Genomic DNA, 21,493 nt, shown 5'->3' with positions numbered 1-21,493 from the left:
TGGAAAATGTCTATTTAGAAAAGAATAAAAAATCATTATTTAAAAAAACTGTAATTTAATCTCTTAAGACATTTACAAATTCACAGCGTCAAAAAATAAAAAAAAAATAAAGATATAGCAAGGGGAAGGTAATAACTAAAGATATTAGAAGCCAGTAATATTTAAAGCATTAAACACAATTTCTACTTTACTACAATATTTCTAGTAGATTCTAGTCTACAATTGTATTTAATTTGTAGTTTTTACTGGGAGTCAGATGGTATTTTAAAATTAGATAGATTTCAAGGTAAGTTTCAAACACAAGTTATTTTTAAACCATGTCTCCAATTCAGAAACAGCCATCATACACACGTACATGTTTGGTGGTGTCTGAGAGCTGTCGTTCAATCATATCAACAATCTGCCCAAAAGACGGTCTTGCCAGTGGATCAGCATCCCAACATGCTTTCATTATATCATACCTGGAATGATAAAATGAATCAAAAGTGCATTTTAAAATCAGAAACAGTATTTCATAACTTGTAAACAAGTTCACTTGTTATTTTTCAAGGTAGTACAGCAGACCTTATCCTGATCACTTGTTCCAAGTTAATTTAAATTTATCAACCCAACCAGGTAAAACTATTCTGAACACAGCAGCATCCCTAGCCTAGGAACAGGGCCAATATGAACGGCACATTTCTGCTACATTCAAAGTCCTTTTGTTTAAAATTTTCAAATGACATATTTTACAATAATAAGGAGTAAGGAGAAAAAACATCTGTGATTATAGACTCATTACAGTTCTAACCCAAGGTTAAAATAGACAAAATATATCTATATTTAAGCCAGAGTTGACTAGATGACCCAAAGTCATCATTTTGCACATGGCCACTTGTTAAGTTGATGGTTTTCGTTTTATTTTAGTATGCTTGTGATTTATTTCTAAATGTATTAAATTTAACATAATCAAAGGTGACCACATACATATAGGTGGGAAAAATATGTCCTGAATTAGTATTTTGCATTCACTTTAACATGCATTTTGCTTTAGATTGATTTGACAAGTACAATACTTTAATATAAAATTGCATATATGAGACAATTTACAAAAGTAAGGTCTGCTTATATTATATTCATCCATGAGCCTTCTCTGAAGGTTATAAAGTTATATTTGAGGTCATCAGAGGATTTGATTAAACATCTCATTGTGAATGTAACTCTGAAGATGAAAGTCCCAAAATATCGTCAACCACAGAGGTGTGCTACAGTTACACCTTGGACTGCATGTGGCTGGCTATTTGTCAGAAATTACCTGGACCTCTCCACAAAGGAGTCAACTTGTTAATAATGTCAGAGCATACATTGTGAATTACCAATTTTGAATTAGTGTAATACTTTGAGTGGGAGGTGTTCAAATCTTGGCTCTTACTTCAAGCGACATTCATTTTTTTGATCTTTTGAAAAACATTGGGTGGTAAGCATTAACTGATAACTTCCTTAATTTAATAGTAGGTAAACTGACCCTTTTAATAGAGATGGGTAGTTATGTTGTTGGTGGTGTTATCTTTCATGTATGCAGAAGGTTTTGCAGTAGGTATTCATACAATAACATAGTGCTTTACAGGGTGTTTTCACATTCAGCATGTGAAGGCAGGTTAAGTGGAAAGCAGTTTCAGTACAATAGTCAGTCATTCACAATCAATCACAATCAATCACTGATAATTCCATGTTTACTTATGGTGTTATTTTTTCCCCCTGTTCTTGTATTTTAAGGAGCAAAATTGTTCCATTTAGGAGCATTTTTGCTCTATACCCCAATAATTTTAGATGCTCAAATGAATGGAAGAAATATTTGGGCACATTTGTGAAATGTAGCGTAGAAATATACAAACTTTCAAACAAATGTTCAAGTGTATTGAATCATATATCTTATGACCACAATATCCATAGAGGGTTTGAACTCATCAGGACAAAAGCAAACTGCATGAATCACAGATATTCAGATTATAAATAGCTATACATTAAATATTATATTAGTCTCTCTCTCATTTCTAACTAAGCAAATATATATTGAAGCAATTTCACTGTAAGTAACATTTTATAGGTAATTTCAGAGTGTAAAAATGTATTTATAATACATAGTATACACATGTTTTATTATAAAAAATTAAATGTTAAGTATATAATCACTCCATTAGCAACCAAATATCAGTCAGTATATCAGCATTTGATTTTATTGGGCACGTCCCAGTTGAAACGTTATGTTAAAAGGACCTTGTAAAAAGGTATTACAGATACATATCAATCTACCTGTATATATTTGGACTATGTGAATAAATCTCTCCTACAGAAAACATGCAAGTGTTACAGAGTGGAGCAGCAATGATAGTCCTTGAGTTACTGTGCTACCTATAACACAAGTATTTTACCATACAAAACAATAGCACTCTTTTAATTTGCACACTTTCATAGGACATGGCCTCAAGTCTACCTCCACTGGATTCTTGTTCAACCTTAAAATATCAGGCATCCATTGATAGGTTTCCTAATTCTAGTGTCATAGAGGAATATTACATTTTTCCACCTATGGAATACTACTTGGTCTCTGTTTTCCTGCTCTCTAGTGTCCTGTAATAATGTTAACAATGTCCCCACCCTGGATCTTTCCTGCTGTCTGAGTGGTTCTCTTTCCCCCCAGAGTCTCCTGAAGAACCTCCACTTGCCTTGTATCATCCTAAGGGTGCCCCACTCTTGGCAATATCTTGCTACTAGCTAACCCGCGGCGTAGCATACGCTGCATAATCAGGCCGCTTTTTAAATGATTTTTAAGCACAGAGGAAAAAATAAACATTTGAAAAATCCGTAATTTAATAAACCACCAAGAAAAGTAACACTGCAACAATGCACGCTACGAACCAACATACAATTGTCCGTGACTGAAAACCGGAGGAGCGCCGTTGCGCTTTCTCCTTCCAAAGCGAAGGACGGGGTTGAACAGCGCTCGTTCAGTACGCACTGCCGCTTATGTGCCGCCCCAACTCCCTACCTGAGTCGCTTTCGTCTGTGTACAGTCCACACGCACCTGTGAGTCACGTTGACTGTTAATTTTCCAAACACCGCCTCGGTCGGTTTCCACGTTGATTTTTCATTGTTCTTTGCGGTTCCGGCTGCTTATTTTTTATATATAATCCACCAAGTCACCCGACCATGGGGGCTTTACAAAGGGCAGGGATGTAATCAGTGCGAGCGTATGACCCGCACGCACTGGGAATTTCTCGTTTGTGGGGAACAATTGGAAGCCACGGTCTCCATCACAAATGGGGTTCAACGGCTTACCCAAGCCGGGTAGACACACGTTGATCCATTCAGTGTAGCGCACATGCAGTACCGGGCATACAAGTGCATCACAGACCTGTTAATGCTCAATCTCACGTGGCTGAAAGCCACTTGTCCCTCTAAGAATTTGGACGCCGACCGCTGTTGGGTCGTGTAACTATTTAGCAGGCGGGAGTCTCGTTCGTTTTGGAAATAACCAGCCAAATCGCTCCACCAACTAAGAACTGCCATGCACCACCACCCACAGAATTGAGAAAGAGCTATCAATCTGTCAATCCTGTCCGTGTCCGGGCCGGGTGAGGTTTCCTGTGTTGAGTCAAATGAAGCGAAAGGCTCCACACCTGGTGGTGCCCTTCCGTCAATTCCTTTAAGTTTCAGCTTTGTAACCATACTCCCCCCTGAACCCAAAGACTTTGGTTACCCGGTTGGCTGCCTGGCGGGTCATGGGAATGATGCCGCCAGATCGCCTGTTGCGGGGCCTGCATTGGTGAAGCAGGTGAGACGGTAATGAAACAGATGCACAGGGCTTATTGGTTTTTAAAGACTGCTTCCTTCATTGGGTTTTAACCAATGCACGGAACAAACCAACACACAATCGTCCGTGCGGCGCTCAGGGCGGAACGGGAGGAGAGGAGAAGGACATCCACTCCGCTCCCTCCGTCATGCTAGTCTGTTGGTTTCTCGTTCAGTATACACTGCCTGCTCATGTGCCCACCTCCAACTCGTCACTCGAGTCTTTGTACAGTCCAGATGCACCTGTGACTCACGTAGACTTTTCATTGCTCTGTGCGGTTTTGGCTGCCTTTCTATATATAATCCACCAAGACACCCGACCACGGTGGGAGGGGGGTGTGTACAAAGTGCAGGAGTATCTAAGAAGACGCATGTTTGTCGCGGATGCGAATTGCTGTATGTAGTGTGTAAAACAGTTTGCTATAGTGCACGCGGTCGTGCGTCGTAACCGAAAACTCGTTTTTTAAAGACTGCTCACTTCATTGTGTTTTAACCTCAGTTGTAAAGGAACGTTTTAAGGATCCCATGGGATACCCCTCGCAAACAGTGTTACACGCGGCATATGGCGATTCACCTCCGCGAGAAACATGCCTCTATTAACAGTCAACCTGGGTCGGAGCTGCATGTGACCTCTACGACAGACGAATATAAATGACGCTGGTTTTTCTGTGTCATCGCGTCCGAGTTGGTGGGTGTGGCTCAGTGAGTTGTCGTCGTATCCAATGGTCTTGGAGTTGGTGGGCGTGGCTCCTTCCTGCGTGCGCCATAGGTGTCTCACTTGTCGCCGGCTTAGTGAATCCACGCCCCTTCTGGCATGCTTTCCATGGTTGTCTTGCCTTAATGAATTATATATAGAGATTCTTATCTCACAACACACTGACAAGTATGCCAATAAGAAGTTCCTTGACAGCAATTTCAATATACAGAAACCAAAAAGCAACATTAAGAAGCTAGTATTATGGAAAATTTCTTATTTTTGTTTTTTTGAGTTAAGAACAAATCACCATTGCATTCTCCTTTACATTGCATACTGGTAATGGTAACTTGAAACATACACTGTATTAGGGTTATTCTGTGGTATTCTATTGTAACTCTTCCTCCCCATTATGTAGTTTCAAAATATATTTTTAAGTTCAAGATAAATTGATGCATGTAAAAATCTACTTCAAGTGTGACAATTTCTTTGTTTGATTCACAGCATCAAATAAAACTTTTAAAAATTTGTATTTCAAAACAACAGTATAGCCCCCCTAATATTTTTTGCTGAAAAAGGAAAAAAGACAAGGGAAAAAGATGTTTTTCCTTAAGAATGTGTAGTTCTAATTGTTTTTTATTCATATTTAAAGCATACTTGAAAAATGTCTAGTCAGTCAAACAGGTTAATAAGTAGACAATGTGTTTCTAAAAAATATTGTTTTATTTTTCACTATGTACATAACAACTTAATTCCTGTCATGAGCTGATTGTCTTGTACTCTTTACCAAACTATTAAGATATAGTATACTGTATAAAACAGATGGCCCTCTGTTTTCTTGTATGCATAATGTATTAGACAACTGCAGGTCCAAAATGATATCTAAAAATTGGTGGCAGGCGTGGGCCATGAATTTACAAAGGTGTCTGTATGTCAGCTGTAGCTCAAGCACTGTACTAGTGATTAATCACTGAAGTTTTGTAAATAGTAGGGCTGGTCTGTATGAAGTGCTTTTATTACTGTAAACATGGGTGTGTGGTTCTCTCCTTGCAATCTCGTTTGTGTAACTTAAACCATCTGGTGTGCAAGCTAGTTATGGGACAGCTATAACTCTTTACTGAGATCCAAGGTTGTGAGTTAAATCTAAAGTTATAGAGTTAGTTATAATCTAAATAATAGCAAAACCAATTTATAAAATGTTATTCTATTTTTTATTAAATAAACAGGAAGACTGAAAAAATGACATTATTAATAATCACAGAAGCACTGTTTCGCATGGCATACTAGTTAACTGCAAACTTAAAAGTGCACATACATGACTAAAACTACTGGCATAAAATAATTAATCTAAACATAGCAAGATAAAATATTCATATTGATTAGTTTTTGATTTCTTCAACTCAAACTTGTGCAAAAAATGCTTTATTTAACTTACATTTCAGCAGGGGCAAATTCAGGGCCAACCATCCTATAGCCTTCCTTGATCATTTTGTAGAACTTTGAATCAACAGGCATTCCTGGGTAAGGGCTGCTTCCTGTTCTCATTAAATAAATGGCACTTTATTAAATTAATATATAGCAAAACATAAAATAGTATAAAATAACATAACATACTCTAACCCAAGAAAGACTTTGGGTAAATTAAAGCAATAAAACAAAAAAGTTAATGCTTCTTTATAACATATCTGAAAAAAAAAATTCCAAGTACGTACCTAAAGAGAATATTTCCCAGAGTAATATACCATAAGACCAAACGTCACTTTCAAATGTGTACACACAATCAAAAATACTCTCTGGTGCCATCCATTTTACAGGTAGACGTGCCTAGAATCACCAATAATAGGAAATAAGCAAATGAAAGCCTCTAAAAGGAAAATAAAATTTTAATTGTACCAAATCAGTTAGCAAGAGACATTATCATTTATGTAAAAACAAGTGTTAATATTACCAAGTCACACTAATATCTGTTCTTCAAAATATAATGAAGACTATCCCAATGTATAACAAAACAAATTAAAATTATACTTTAAATCTTTCAAAATAACTAAATTATACAATACAGGCAAGACAGTATGTACAATTAAAGAGTTATATTTTACATATTTTAAGGAGACACTTACATTTCCTTTAACTACGTAGTTGGAGTCATTTTTAATGTCCCGAGCCAAACCAAAATCACAAATTTTGGCCACTCTTCCCTCTGTAAGAAGGATATTTCTAGCTGCAAGATCCCTGTGGATACACTATACAAGTACAAGTATTATTAAGATAGTTAGCTAGACACATAACCAGTAAGTAAAAATGACATGACATAAGAATGCTAGGTTTTGAATTAAACTGTATGATTCACTGTATTTTAATGAAGGAATTAACATTAAAAGTTAACAGGACCAATAACAGTTTAAATTTGCAGTGCATGCAATTAAAGTTTAAAGCAAGGTAATAATACTCTATCAGCACAACTTACATTTTTGGAAGCAAGAAAACTCATTCCTTTTGCAACTTGATAGGAAAAACTTAAAAGATCTTCAGTGTCCAAAGCCATTGTATCTTCTTGCAGTATTTCATTCAGAATGTCATTATCACTGCAGGATCCTAAGTAGCACACACAAAAATATAAGAACAGCAAAACAGTTAGAATTACACTTTCTTCACTGTTTGGCTTATGAATTCCAGCTATAAAAACTCAGTGGAAGCAATTATGTTTTGAATATTAAATCTAAATATTAAATAAATGTAATGCTGAATACTTAACACATCTTACAAACCAGTGCAATAACAATGTGGTTGAGCTTATGTTGATGGTATTCATTTTAAGATACAAGAGAAGTTCAATGAAAAACAAAACTTTCAAAAAGCAAATTAAAGGTTAGTATTATAAGGAAGTATCAGACTGGTTAAAAGTGTAATAAACTGGATCACATTTGACTTGCTTCTTTAATTGCAAAAAAGGCCATCATTATTCAGATTTATTTGAAAAAACTAAATAGGCACATCAGACATCCTTAGTGGGTCAGCTAATATAGCTCCACTAACAGACAATTGTAACTTTCACCCTCACACAAATCAGAAGCTGTTTGAAACTCAGTAAAGTGAAATGAGTTCAGAAAGACATTTCAAGTATTGAACGTTTCAGATTAATGGGTAAAAATCTTAAAAAAACAGCAAAACGTCTTCTTAAACTGGTTCCTTTCTATGACCTGGTCAGAGGCCAATCTATTTGACAGGCAGGGTAAAGCCAGCAGATGAGAACAAAGGAGAAGAATTCTACCAGCCATTCATCTAACCTGAAGGAATATTTGTCCGGAATACCTGTGTATTCTGATTTTAAATCTCTTATGATATTGCACTGTAATGCAAAAAAAGCCATATAAGGTACAGTAGATAAAACATAGCATAAACAGAAGAGGACCTTGAAAAAAATAAAAATAAAAAAAAAACAAAACCCCAATGATTTAACAGTTATTGAGCAAATAAAGTTATTTATTGGTTATGTCTGTATTGAAATTGTGGATTTTGTAATTGATCAAAGGAATTATCTAAAAAGACTTTCATATACAATCTAAGCAAAATGTGCTTAGATTAAAATATTTTTCTGAAAAGTCAGCTTTGGTAGAATAAAAAATATCTTCAAAATATCCTTTTGAATTTTCAAAAAAAGATGTAAAAGCCAGATAGCTTCATAATGATTTAGCAACTGTGTTAAACTTTCATGCATGTTACACATATGTGACATTGTTATGTGGGGGGAAAGTGATTTTGAGTCAATTGCAGGAGATGTTTTTTAAAGTACAAGCATTGTATGTAAGGAGTCTTCATGTTCTACCTCTTTCACAGACTTTTTTTTGGGTATTGTCCGGTCAGTAGTATAAACAAAGACAATTACTTTCACATGGTAAAGTGATAATAGCTGTCAACTCCAGGGTTTTTCCTTATGCATGTTGGCTTTTTCAATTTTATTGGGGAAATCTGAAACTCCTAGTAAATAGCAATGTTACCTATCAACTCCTTAGATATGGGTTCAATTTCAAGACTGTTGCATAATTTGAACAACCCATTCTCCTCCTATATCCTGGAACTGTACAGTACATGTTAGCTTAAATTGGATAGATGTGATTGATTATGGGTATGTATGTAAGTGTGCTCTGCAATAGCTGATGTCTCATTCAGGGCTAGTTCCTCCCTTAATTGTATAGTTGTTATGACACATTTTGTCTCTTTGCAACACTATAATGGAATAAATAAATGTTAAAGTTACTGTTTTAATTTGTAAGGTCCTTAGAGCCTGTTTTTACATACTACTGATTTAGTTATGTTTATCTGAATTTGGAGCAAATATGTATGTTTACTTGTGAATATAAGCTATCTCTACATCTCTTATAAAACTAAATTTATCAACACTTCCTCTTCTTTACCTTTTCTTATAGACCGCCTCTTGTCTAGGACAGGAATCTGAGGTGTTGTAACTGTAACACCTGGTTTCATTGTCATGTAGCCATTTTTAGCATCATCAGTGTAGCCTGAGGATCTGAAAGCAAATTAAATAATTAGCACCTTAATGGACTACAAGGAGAGACTTTTAAAGTATGACAGACAACACAGAAGCATTCAAATACTGTTACATAAAAGTTATTGCAATTCATTTATCACACACTGTGTTAATAATAAACAAAAAAGTTATTAATGACAATGGACTGATCTAAATATTTACATCTAAGGACAAAAAACGTTATATACTAAGAGGCAAAAACTATGATTCCAGCAGTATTTTTCAGTCAAAACAAATGTCCTAAGAAATTGGCTCATGGTTCATTAAAAGGTCTTTAAAATTACAAATGACAGTCTGGATCAGCTCTTTTCAATTCATGTAACACAAGTAATGATCACTTCCCATACATTTCTTTTGTATATTAGTTTAAATTAAACATTTTTCTGAATACTCAACCAGAATTTTTTACTTATAGACATAATATAAAGCACTAAATTATATGTAGTAATGACCATGCATATTCTCAATGCATTAAATTCTACTGCCAAGTACTGTAATATGGCACAGCATTAAAAAAACATGTTCATTGTTGTAGCAATAATTAGGAAGTATGTTTCCATTACCTCTGATGAAAATCTATAGAATAAGGAACATAAACATGCAAAAAATCTACTAAATACTGTAATTAAAAATGTTATAAAGAATTCTTTTGGTTCATTAACTTACTGAATTGTTTTACACCACAAATACAAAGGAAACTATTACAGCTTGCTGAAAAGCACCCTTCCAACCATTTCCTCTCTAACAGAGGAGCAGGAAGATGGACAGATGTTTGTCTACTATTACTCTGACTTTTTTCATTTCCTTCAGGAACTGCAAACAATTAACTTATTTTCAATCTACTTCATTTGTCTTTTTTAAATTTGAAGTTGGCATGGCTTGAGTAAAAACCACTGGAACTATACTTGGAAAAAGTAAATGACACTAAAAAAATACTTTCCTTTCTTTAGTTATTAAACATGTAGAATTTTCCAACAAAAAGTACAGAGCATGGGATAGCTCACTGCATTTAAATAGGGTTACATGGTAATCTGTCACTATGGTTATTTTCAAAAACGATGTAACATTTGTTGAGGGTAAAAGGCTATCTTATGTGTTTTCATTATTATATGTTAGGATGTATTTCATTTTATAACCAGGGGAAGCGTAGTCAATAGCAATAAAGCACATGGTTGTTGCATGCTAACATTCTTTCTGTTATTTGACATAAGACTGTGCCTTGGATAAATTAAAAAAATAACACACTAAAATGCTTTTATTCACAAGTACGAAATATGTTTTGTTCTGAGTAATGCACACTCTGTGTTAAGAGTGGATATAAAAATGAACTGCATACTAATTAAACTTCCTTTAAAAGGTTATTTTTATATACAGTCTAAGTATAGTCAGAAACCAAACTAAAAGCAAAAAAAGGACAGGTATCTGTTTAGTTTTCAGTTATATATTAATTCTGTTTCTAAACCATGTAAAACTTTACCTACAGTACCCGAGGCTATCTTTCCATGATAAAACAGTATATATATTCCTCTGGACACCAAATTAAAAACTATGACTATATTTTCTATTGCTGGTTTGACTGCATATCAAATTAAATGACTTAAACAGGAAACATTCACTTGGCCTTTGCCAAAAGGGCAAGACAACATAACTCTTACCTTAGAAACAAGACAATGGCTGATTTAGCCTCTTATGTTAACTTCATGTAAATGAACTGACTTGTATTGTACACACACCCCAGATACTGAATTCTCTCATTTTCTTTCAGGGAGGCATAGTGGTGCAGTGGTAAGCATGGCTGCCTCACAACTCAAGTCAGCATTTGGCCACAATAATCGATCCAGCATAGCTGGCAGTCAATTTCCTAGCCCTCAGTGACCCTTTAAAGACTATCACACTATTATAATCCACTCAAAACTAGTTCAGTTTCTCCTTCCACAGTGACTTTAATGCAAAGTTACAGAACATTTCTGCAGTTTCCCCAAGCTCTAGGCAAAGCAAATTCAGCAGGGTTTGCTCATCACTAGTTCTAATTTAAACCCTAATATGTAAATACTGTAGAATGTTAAATATTATTTTCATGTCATTTTGATTAGAAGCTCAGACATTCTTAGCTCTGCCTTGCAGCTGGAAAGACATCAAGGCGTATATGTAATATATGTACTTACACATGACTTTAATGCCATGTAAAAGAAACTTCTACATGAATAAATGGTGTGTGTGTGTGTAAGGGTGTATGTGTAATGAAATCTTTCCTGAATTTGTATGGCTTGTTTTTTTACTATATTATACTGTAGATTTCTGATTCTACCTCATATTTAGACTCATGCACATCACAACAGGTAATCCACCTGAAGCTAAATATGTTCAGGCCCAGCCTGTACTTGAATGGGAGAACAACCAGGAAAAGATTGGGTGGCTGTTTGAAGAGGTGTTGGCAAGGTCAGCAGGGCAGCTTAACTTGTGGTCCGAGTGTGAATCTCAATGCCCTATGCAGTATTGTGGACATTGTGCTGTAAAAATGGTGCCGTCCTTCAATGAGACCTAAAATCGAGGTCTTTCCTCTCTGTGCTCATAAAACACCCCTGGGTATGTTTCGTAAAAAGTAGGGTAAATCCCAATGTCCTGGCTAAACTGCCCACCATGGCCTAGCCTTTCTGGGCCCTAATTACCCCCGTCTCTAATTGGCTAACTATCTCGACCCTTTCACTGACTAACAGCTAATGTGTGGTAAGTGTAATGGGGCAAAATGGTTGTTGTTGTATCATCCATGTGGATGTTACACATTAGTGACGGCTGAACAAAATTTCAATATTGGATTGGCTATTCATTCAATTTTGGGAAATAGTCAATGGTCTGAATATTTTGCAAGGTTCTATACATAAACATAACAGTCAAAAACAAATGGTGATAAAAATGTTTTGAGCCTGATCTTTCATGAGAAATGCCAGGAAAACCAAGTTTGATTTTTCAACATGCACACATCACAACATTCATAGAGCTTTTTTATATCACTCAAATAAAACGTTTGGTTGGCTTATGCAACAACCCTTCTGTAGCTGATTTGAAGTTTTCATCACTGGCATAACATTCAGATTAGGAAAACAGATGGAGTTCCATCTGGTTAGGTGTGAAGGACAGGGTGGGTGTGGCATCTGTTCAAGAACACAGGATTGCAGAGCAGCTTCTACAGCCTGTGCAGTGTGAGTAGGAGGATGGGCACGAATGCCCAATAGGTTTGATGAAGCTTTTCCCTGAATGACTGCTGCATATAGTAAACCAGCACTATACTACTTAATGATGGACCTTTGAGGCATGGACTCAGTTAGGACTACAACCTCAACTGAACTTACTGGCAGACCTTGCCCATGTTAAACTGTTCATTCTATCAATAACATTGTGGTTCACTCCTAGATGGCAATATTTTCTCCTGTTGTCAATGTCAAAGATGAACTAGACCTCGAGTCATTTTTGAATGATGTTCTGCTACAAGATCATTACGAGATGGTACAAGTACTAGGTAAGAGTGAATATCCAAAGTCATTATTTTCTCTAGCATTAGAAAGTAAATAATATTTGATCTGAAACCTAAAAGACATATTCTACAGTACTGATTGTAGAAGTGAAAAAAAAAGCTCTTGTGGTCTAAAACAGGCCAATTTTAGGTTTAAGCCTTTTATGGTTGTTATAGTAATTTATGTTTCTTGTTTCAGAACCAAGTGAAAGTGGATGATAATAAATCAAGTATCATACTATATTCCAATGATCGAATCCTTCTGTATAGCATACTATTTATATAAAAAATAGGTAACACTTTAGGTACTGCAAAAAGGCATCAATTACTCATTTACTCAAATAACAAGGCATTAACAAAGGCTTCTTTTGTCTTCATAACACTTATAAAATTATACTAAATAAGTAATATCAAGTGAAATGTGCCTCAGTTAAGCCACTACAGGCTACTCCAAAATGAAGTACTGTGAGGTTATATTACAGAGATGAATAAAGAGAAAAGCCAAGCAAAATGACACCTTTTATTGGCTAACAAAAATATCACAATATGCAAGCTTTCGAGGCAACTCTAGCCCCTTCTTCAGGCAATTACATCATGCCTGAAGAAGGGGACTGAGTTGCCTCAAAAGCTTGCATATTGTAATCTTTTTAATTAGTCAATAAAAGGTGTAATTTTGCTTGGCTTTTCTCTACATTCATAATGGCTAACACGGTATAACACCCTAGTACCACAGAGATTAATAAACAAAGAAGACCCAAACAAATGCATATTCTTGTTACATATTGGTAAATGAGTCATAGATGCATTCTGCAGTACCTAAAGTGTTACTAAAAAAATTACGCTGGATACAGTATTTCATTCATTAGGCAAGAGCATGTAATTTGCAAACAGAATATCATTTGAAAATCAATATAACATGAAATAACTTTGGAAATACTGCACATTTTTAGCTGATGGCTCAATTTAAATCAACTCTGCATGAGTGACTGTGGTTGTGCACCTTGCATTGAAGTTGCATTGACTTAAGAAATGGTCTCCACTTTGCACCCAATAACACTGAGACAGGATTCAACATTATGTACTCGATAAAGTGGGCTCAGAACTTGGATGGTTGAACAAGTTTATAAAGACACTGAATTTATGGCTTAAATGCATCCAGGAGGAAGTACGCACATTTTATTACATTTGGAATCCCAGATTTTTTTAACCACTTTTTCCTGTTTTCTAATGTTTTGTAAGATACTTTTGACAAAGAAAAAGGACAGAAAAGTTATGTGAACCAGCATGAGCTGAATTAACTACATGTAGTCCCCGGGTTATGTATGAGATAGGGACTGTAGGTTTTTTCTTAAGTTGAATTTGTATGTAAGTCAGAACAGGTACATTATTTTAATAAATGCTATTGCTGACCAACTGTAAGCAAGTGCTCTGCCAATGAATGATGGAGTTTCACCCCTCTCTGAACTTTTCATTATTTCTACTTTATTTTCCATGGTGATGGTTTTTCTCTTCTTTACTTTATCACCAGCACTTGCATCAGATTTGTATTTCAGAGACATTGTTGAACGGTGAAGACAAAAGGTTAAGATGAGCTCTTCAGCACAGCACTGTACACGCTATCCCAGCAGGGAGGCATCCCTTGTCAGCACACCTGGTGTACTGACGAGAGACAACTTCCTGCTATGTATGTAGTACAAGCAGGCTTGCTATTGAGAATGAATGGGGGCGGCAAGGGGCGATTCACCATTCTCCCACCACACAGTCACCTCCATTTGCATACAGTATGCTGCCTGCAGCATGTGCCCACCGAGAATGAACAGGGTGCAGTCAAAGGCGGGTAGTGAACTATACAATGCTGCCCCCTGCCACCCCATTCACCCTCAATGGCCTCCGTACACCCACAACCGGGTCACCGCTTGCAGCATCACCAGCCACTCACCAAGAATGAACGGGGCATTCAGGAGCAGTAGCTGCGGCGGTGTGGTGGGCGGGCAGCGAACTGCCCCATCAAGCCTCCATCCTGCACATGAGCGGTAGCTGTGGCCCCAGCAACTATGGACCCTGGGTTACCGCTTGCCATGCACCCAGCTGCTCACTGAGAATGAATGGGGTGTGGCTCCTAATGCCCCATTCATCAACCGGAGCAGCCCGAGGGACACTACACTGTGTGAGAAACATAATTGCCCCCTCCATCCACATCCGCTTGCTGTGTCCCCAGGCTGAAGATGATGGAGTGGCAGTTACTGAGGAGCCTGCATTGCGTCCCCCAGACAGATGAAGGAGCAGCTGCAGCCCTGTTTGTAAGTCGTAGGTCGGATGTTCGTAACTTGGGGACTACTTGTACTATCACCTTAATATTTGTGCAAATCACTATGTTAGACTATAAGCAAACTGCAAATGAAAAAGTTGGCTTTACAATGTTGTTAAAATGTATTTGCACATTTATATTACAGATGCTTGGTAGTCTTTATAATAAAACCATAGTTGTGATTTCCTAGTTGTAAGATATGTTATAATTCCTAGCTAGTAGACAATACTTGTTGTACTCTCACCTTTTTGTATCAGATAAAATATTTTTGTAGGGGGAATCTTCTGTAAACTTAAAACAAAAAAATGAGTCCCTTTTCCTCCTCAGGTAGTTCAGTAGGTCTCCAAAACAGCAATATTCAGTAATTACCAGGGTTGGACCTTAGTTAGAGAATAGAAAAAGGGAATGTAAAATAAAAGGTAAACACTAAGTACTTTGACAAAATAATTATTACAAATGGCTTAAAATAGTAAATTGTGTACAAGTTTACTAAATCACAGAAAAATCTCGAAAACTATATTTTAATCAAATTTGAATCGTACTAAGTGTGAAAAATCTAAAGCAGAAACCAGTCACATTAGAGAATAGTTAACTCACCATTTAACTAGAATGTATTCTGAACAATTATCATTAGAATAAATTGTGTGTGCCCTGAAGTCTGCTGTTTCCTGTCCACATCTGGTTTCCTCCTGACTTGCATTTTATCTGCCCAAAATAGACTTCAACCCCATGACACTAAACTGGATTCAGTATGTTTGGTAACAAAAGGATGGATATTTTTTAGCATCCTAGAATAACGGTAAGTCAATAATTCAAAAAACAGAAATTAACATTTCAAATAATTTAGATATAAGTTTTGCTTCTAAACCTAGAATACAAGTAACAAAACTAGTGTTGAATTTAACTAGATCTGTGTTTTACCATTAAACTATAAATCCTGGCATTAACTCAGATTTTATCAATACCCTAAACCTGTTTATATTGACCACAAAGTCAAACGAGCTAGCAGCATCTTTTTTCCACTTTTTTACAAAGCAGACTGTAGAATAGCTTGTTCAAATCACAGTATTCATATAAACCCACAAATTGTCAAAGGTAAGTATCAATGGGAAATAAAGTGCCGAGTTACTTGAATTAAGTTGGTTTGAGACTGCCTAACGGACTGGCTTCTTTAAAACAAAAATAATATATTTAAATAATTTAATTTATTGAGGATATTGCATTTTATATTTTTGAATTTACTGAAGTTGATAACTGCTGGATGAAGATCTGATCAGATATAAATAAGCAAATTCACTGGCAGCCACAAAGAAAAATATCTTTCACCTTACTACAGCCAAACACAAACAAAAGTTTTTCTTGTGAAATGTCAGATTCATCTCAAGAAACTTCAGTCTATCTCTGTAGACTAAGGATTTAATAATACCATAAGTTTTGTATTCAGTCTGATACCAGTGAAATTTTAAGATACTCAATACCTTTTAATACAATGGCAAAAACATAAATCCCATTCATGGATTTTTATTAAAGTACTTCAGTCTATTGAAGTGAACAATATTGTGTCTTTTCTGTAATCTATACTAATAAAAGGCAAAGCACTCACTCACTCACTCACTCACTCACTCACTCACTCACTCACTCACTCACTCACTCACTCACTCACTCACTCACTCACTCACTCACTCACTCACTCACTCACTCACTCACTCACTCACTCACTCACTCACTCACTCACTCACTCACTCACTCACTCACTCACTCACTCACTCACTCATCACTAATTCTCCAACTTCCCGTGTGGGTGGAAAGCTGAAATTTGGCAGGTTCATTCCTTACAGCTTCCTTACAAAAGTTGGGCAGGTTTTATATCGAAATTCTACGCGTAATGGAGATGAGCTTGAAACCCGTGGGGGCGGAGTTTCGTGTGACATCATCAGGCCTCCCACGTAATCACGCAGTACATAGAAAACCAGGAAGACCTCAAAAAAGCGCTCAAGAAAACATGCATTATATAATTGAGAAGGCAGCGAAACAATAAGAAGCGAGCGAGTGACATATACAACCATATTCATGAGTTCTGCTACTTCGGAAACAAAGCACGATGTAAACCTACACTTTAAATTAAGTTTATGGACAGGCTGCCGCTGGCGTTTGTAATTTAGTGCCTGCCCATATAAGGCCGTCCGTCAGCGGCAATCCAATAGCAAACTGCCACAGGTAAATATTCACGGGTGAAGGACTGTGCTTATGGAGAGGAAGATGAGATGGTCAGGGTGGTGTTTGACATAAACTCAGCGAAACTGCGAGAGAAAGTTTTAAGTGCCAGGACTAAGGTAACATTAAATAAAGCTATGGACATAGCACGAGATGGCACCACCACAGCTGGGAACCTTCGATGCAAGTACACCGAGTGGCTCACGTGAACTGACGCAGTGCACAGATAAAAGCAACAGTTCCAAAGAGCGCTGAACAAAACCGAATTACACAATTGAAAAGGCAGCAAAAATATGAAGCGTCTGATAAGCATATTCATAAATGCAGCTACTGTGGAAACAAAGCACACGGTGGAAAAAGTCAATGTCCCGCTAAAGGAAGACAGTGTAAAAAACCCGTGCATGCAGTGTGTCAGGTCTCAGATAAAGAAGAAGACGAGCTGTTTATTGATGCAGTAAGAAACGAATCGATGAATGAAACCTGTCATCTTTACAACGATTGACAAACACGGAATGTAACTTGAACACAACACATCCTACAAATACGAACCTGATTGAAAGAAATAATGATAATCAAATCCTTGATGACAGCAACACTCAGTAACACTCACAAAACAAATACTGTATATTGACAGTCATGTTACGTTATTTTTAAAATGTTCCCTTTTCTTTTTCTACCTTTTTTAACACACTACTTCTCCGCTGCGATACGCGGGTATATATATGTATATATATATACCGATCTACATACTCGAATAATGGATACTTTATTCGCCATCAATGATTGTTTTGGTAAAGCCATACTCAGTGTATTCATTAGATGAACGGTAAAAAGTAAGAGCGAGGGGAGGATGACTCATTGAGGCATGCAGGCTGTAGTGCGTCAACACTATCTGAATTGCGCGATCACATTTGAAAAATATATCTTTTCAAGTTCTATTTAGTCCATATGTGTCAAACTCAAGGGCAGGGCCACATCCGCCCAGTGTAATTATATCCAGCCCGAGATCATTTTATATACTGTATTATTGTTATTAAAGCCGGGTATATGAAGCGCTGGTAACACAATAAACTACAGATCCCATAATGCAGCGCTTCAGCTGCCTTGCCGAACACTTACCGCTTACTAGAGTTATTGCGCACTGAGTTTGCACGGCGCTTTGGTGACTTTGAAGAACAAAAAAAGTCCGTCTACATGCGGCTCGAACCTTGTGCATGTTTGGTAGCACATATCTGTGTGAGAAGCTCTTCTCAGTGGTAAAAACTAACAAAACAGCACACAGGAGTCGCCTCACTGATGAGCACCTGCAATCCATCCTGAGAATCTCCACAACACAGAACCTCACACCAAACAGAAACGAACTTGTGGCCAAAAAAAGATGCCAGGCGTCCAGCTCTAAAATGACATATGAGCAAAGACAACTGAATGATTTGATTTGTTATTGCACGTAAGAGCGGGAGTCAACCGTTTTAACAAACAGCGTATTGCACTGATCTGAAATAGCTGTGTGTGTATATATGTAGATATGTATGTATATGTATATATATGTTTATATATGTGTGTATGTATGTATATATATATATATATATATATATATATATATATGTATTTGTGTGTATATGTGTGTGTATGTATGTATATGTGTGTATATATGTAGATATATATGTATGTATATATGTGTATCCTGAGGGATCTCTGAGGGCATCACTGAGCTTCTGGACATATAATGTCCCAGAGGTGTTCTATTGGAATTAGGTCAGGTGAACATGGGGGCCAGTCAATGGTATAATTTCCTTCATCCTCCAGGAACTGCCTGCATACTTTTGCCACATAAAACTGGGCACTGCCGTGCACCACGAACCCAGGTCCCACTGTACCAGCACAAGGTCTGACAATGGGTCTAACGATTTCATCCAGATACCTAATGGCAGTCAAGGTGCCATTGTCTAGCCTGTAGAGAGGTCTGTGCATCCCTTCATGGATATGCCTCCCCAGACCATCACTGACCCACCACCAAACCGGTCATGCTGAACAATGTTACAGGCAGCATAACATTCTCCACAGCTTCTCCAGATCCTTTCACGTCTGTCACATGTGTTCAGGGTGAACCTGCTCTCATCTGTGAAAAGCACAGGGCACCACTGGTGGACCTGCCAATTCTAGTATTCTATGGCAAATGCCAATCGAACTCCACAGTGCCAGGCAGTGAGCTCAGGGCCTACTACTCATGAAATCTGTTTCTGATTGTTTGGTCAGAGACATTCACACCAGTGGCCTGCTGGAGGTAATTTTGTAGGGCTCTGTTGGTGCTCATCCTGTTCCTCCTCACACAAAGGAGCACATACCAATCCTACTGATGGGTTAAGGACCTTCTACAGCCCTGTCCAGCTCTCCTAGAGTAACTGTCTGTCTCCTGGAATCTCCTCCATTCCCTTGAGACTGTGCTGGGAGACACAGCAAACCTTCTGGCAATGGCACATATTGATGTGCCATCCTGGAGAAATTGGACTACCTGTGCAACCTCTGTAGGGTCCAGGTATCGCCTCATGCTACCAGTAATGACACTGACCATAGCCAAATGCAAAACTAGTGAAAAAAGCATCAAAAAAGATGAGGAGGGAAAAATTTCAGTGGCCTCCACCTATTAAAACATCCCTGTCTTGGGGGTCGTCTCATTGTTGCCCCTCTAGTGCAACTGTTGTTACTTTCATTAATACCAAAGCGGCTGAAACTGATTAACAGCCCCCTCTTGCTAATTAACTGAACAGATCAATATCCCAGAAGTTTCACTGACTTGATGCTATACTCTGATTAAAAAGTATTCCTTTAATTTTTTGAGCAGTATATATAAATACCAACAATATCAGCAGCTTTAACATACTGGTTACCCATCTATGTATAAATTAAGGAAACAAACACTAGCATTCATTAATATCAAAATACAATGCAGGGCTTTAACTTAATGCAGGGGTTCTCAACGTCGGTCCTGGGGACCCCCTGTGGCTGCAGGTTTTTGTTCCAAACAGATTCCTAATCAGTGACAACACCTTATAGCACTGATCTCATTTAATTAGCTGGTATTTTTTTTTCTTTTATTCGACACTCAAAAAAGCATAGCAGCATGATTTTTACATTTATAAGATATTTATAAATATTTCTGCTTTTGCTATAGATTTAAATGCTTAACTCTTTTTTGTTGATTTCATTTTACTTTGCCCTTTCTCTGTGCAGTTTTTCCCCCCGTCATTGTATCTTAATAATGACAACTTAAAACGAGCAGAGCAGACACCCAGGCAAACAACACTGAATAATCAAAGGCTGCAGCTACTTTATAGAGTCAGACCCACTAATTAGTAAATAATAGATAATTAAACAATTAGAACACCTAGAAAAGTAGAATGAATATCAAGATGAAAATACTGTTAAAAAGAAAAAAATATATTATTTTTATACATAAATTATATATTCCTATATAACTGCTTGGTACATTTTAATATATATATATTTTTTTTAGCAAACTTAATTTTCGAATTAATATATTGTTCCTTAAACACAGAACTTGCGAAATATCAGTTCACTTAATTAGCCCAGGAGTTCAATTAAAAACAGAAGCTGGTTGGAACAAAAACCTGCAGCAACAGGTCCGACCAGGACCGACGTTGAGAACACCTGACTTAATGTGTGACAGAGGTACCACAGATGTAACAACAAATGGGGTGTTTAATTTTGGGGGGATTTCAGTATAGGGTCAATAAAAAAGGAATATCACAAACTACTGGATTTTACTTAGCATGTACTAATTTTAAATTTATTCTCTGACATTTTTCTAAATATAAAAAATAAACCACTGAATATATATGTAGTGTTAAATTAGTAAATTAAAAGATAATTCCATATTTTTCCATTTAAACCAACTCTTTAAAGCTGTTTTCTGTAACAACATGCCTTTAAAATCTATTTGTTAGTGAACCAATGGGTTAAGTTTGTTATATTTGCTATTGATATATATTGTCTTTAATAGCTGGTTAAAATATACAGTATTACTAAAGAGTAATATTTAACAGATTTGTCATATTAATTAAAATATAAAATATCAGACGCTCATGGTTCTTTAATTTTGCAAAACCTTCTTTTTTATTAATAGTTGTCCCAACTTCATGTGTGATATCAAACTTGTCAATTTTACATTACTCTTTTATTACTCCTGTTAAACAGCTTTTGATTTTCTTTTTTCAAGGTTTCAAGCTTGAGTGATCAGACTTTGTTATTGCATATGGCAGTTTACAAATCCAGAGCTTGAACATGACTTAGGCTGTCATTACCTGTACTCAATACACTGTCAAGCATTGAGTGCCACAGGGTAACTTTCGGGTTCACCTATGGTAA

General features: G+C 36.7%; 1 protein-coding gene across 1 annotated transcript in view; it reads right to left on the bottom strand.

The window, feature by feature from the left end:
- kita (KIT proto-oncogene, receptor tyrosine kinase a) overlaps nt 1-21,493 on the bottom strand; it is a 68,177-nt gene that overhangs the window by 2,699 nt on the left and 43,985 nt on the right. Inside the window, exons 14-20 of the mRNA XM_039751210.1 lie at nt 15,138-15,273; nt 8,941-9,053; nt 6,993-7,120; nt 6,646-6,768; nt 6,238-6,349; nt 5,961-6,060; nt 356-461 (exon numbers count right to left, since the gene is read on the bottom strand). Coding sequence (XP_039607144.1) covers nt 356-461; nt 5,961-6,060; nt 6,238-6,349; nt 6,646-6,768; nt 6,993-7,120; nt 8,941-9,053; nt 15,138-15,273 — 818 coding nt within the window. The remainder of the gene's footprint in view (nt 1-355; nt 462-5,960; nt 6,061-6,237; nt 6,350-6,645; nt 6,769-6,992; nt 7,121-8,940; nt 9,054-15,137; nt 15,274-21,493) is intronic.

The sequence above is a fragment of the Polypterus senegalus genome, chromosome 4, assembly GCF_016835505.1.
Source record: "Polypterus senegalus isolate Bchr_013 chromosome 4, ASM1683550v1, whole genome shotgun sequence".
Taxonomy (NCBI): Eukaryota; Metazoa; Chordata; class Cladistia; order Polypteriformes; family Polypteridae; genus Polypterus; species Polypterus senegalus.
Note: the sequence above shows the minus strand (reverse complement) of the source record. Positions and strands in the feature narration are given on the sequence as shown.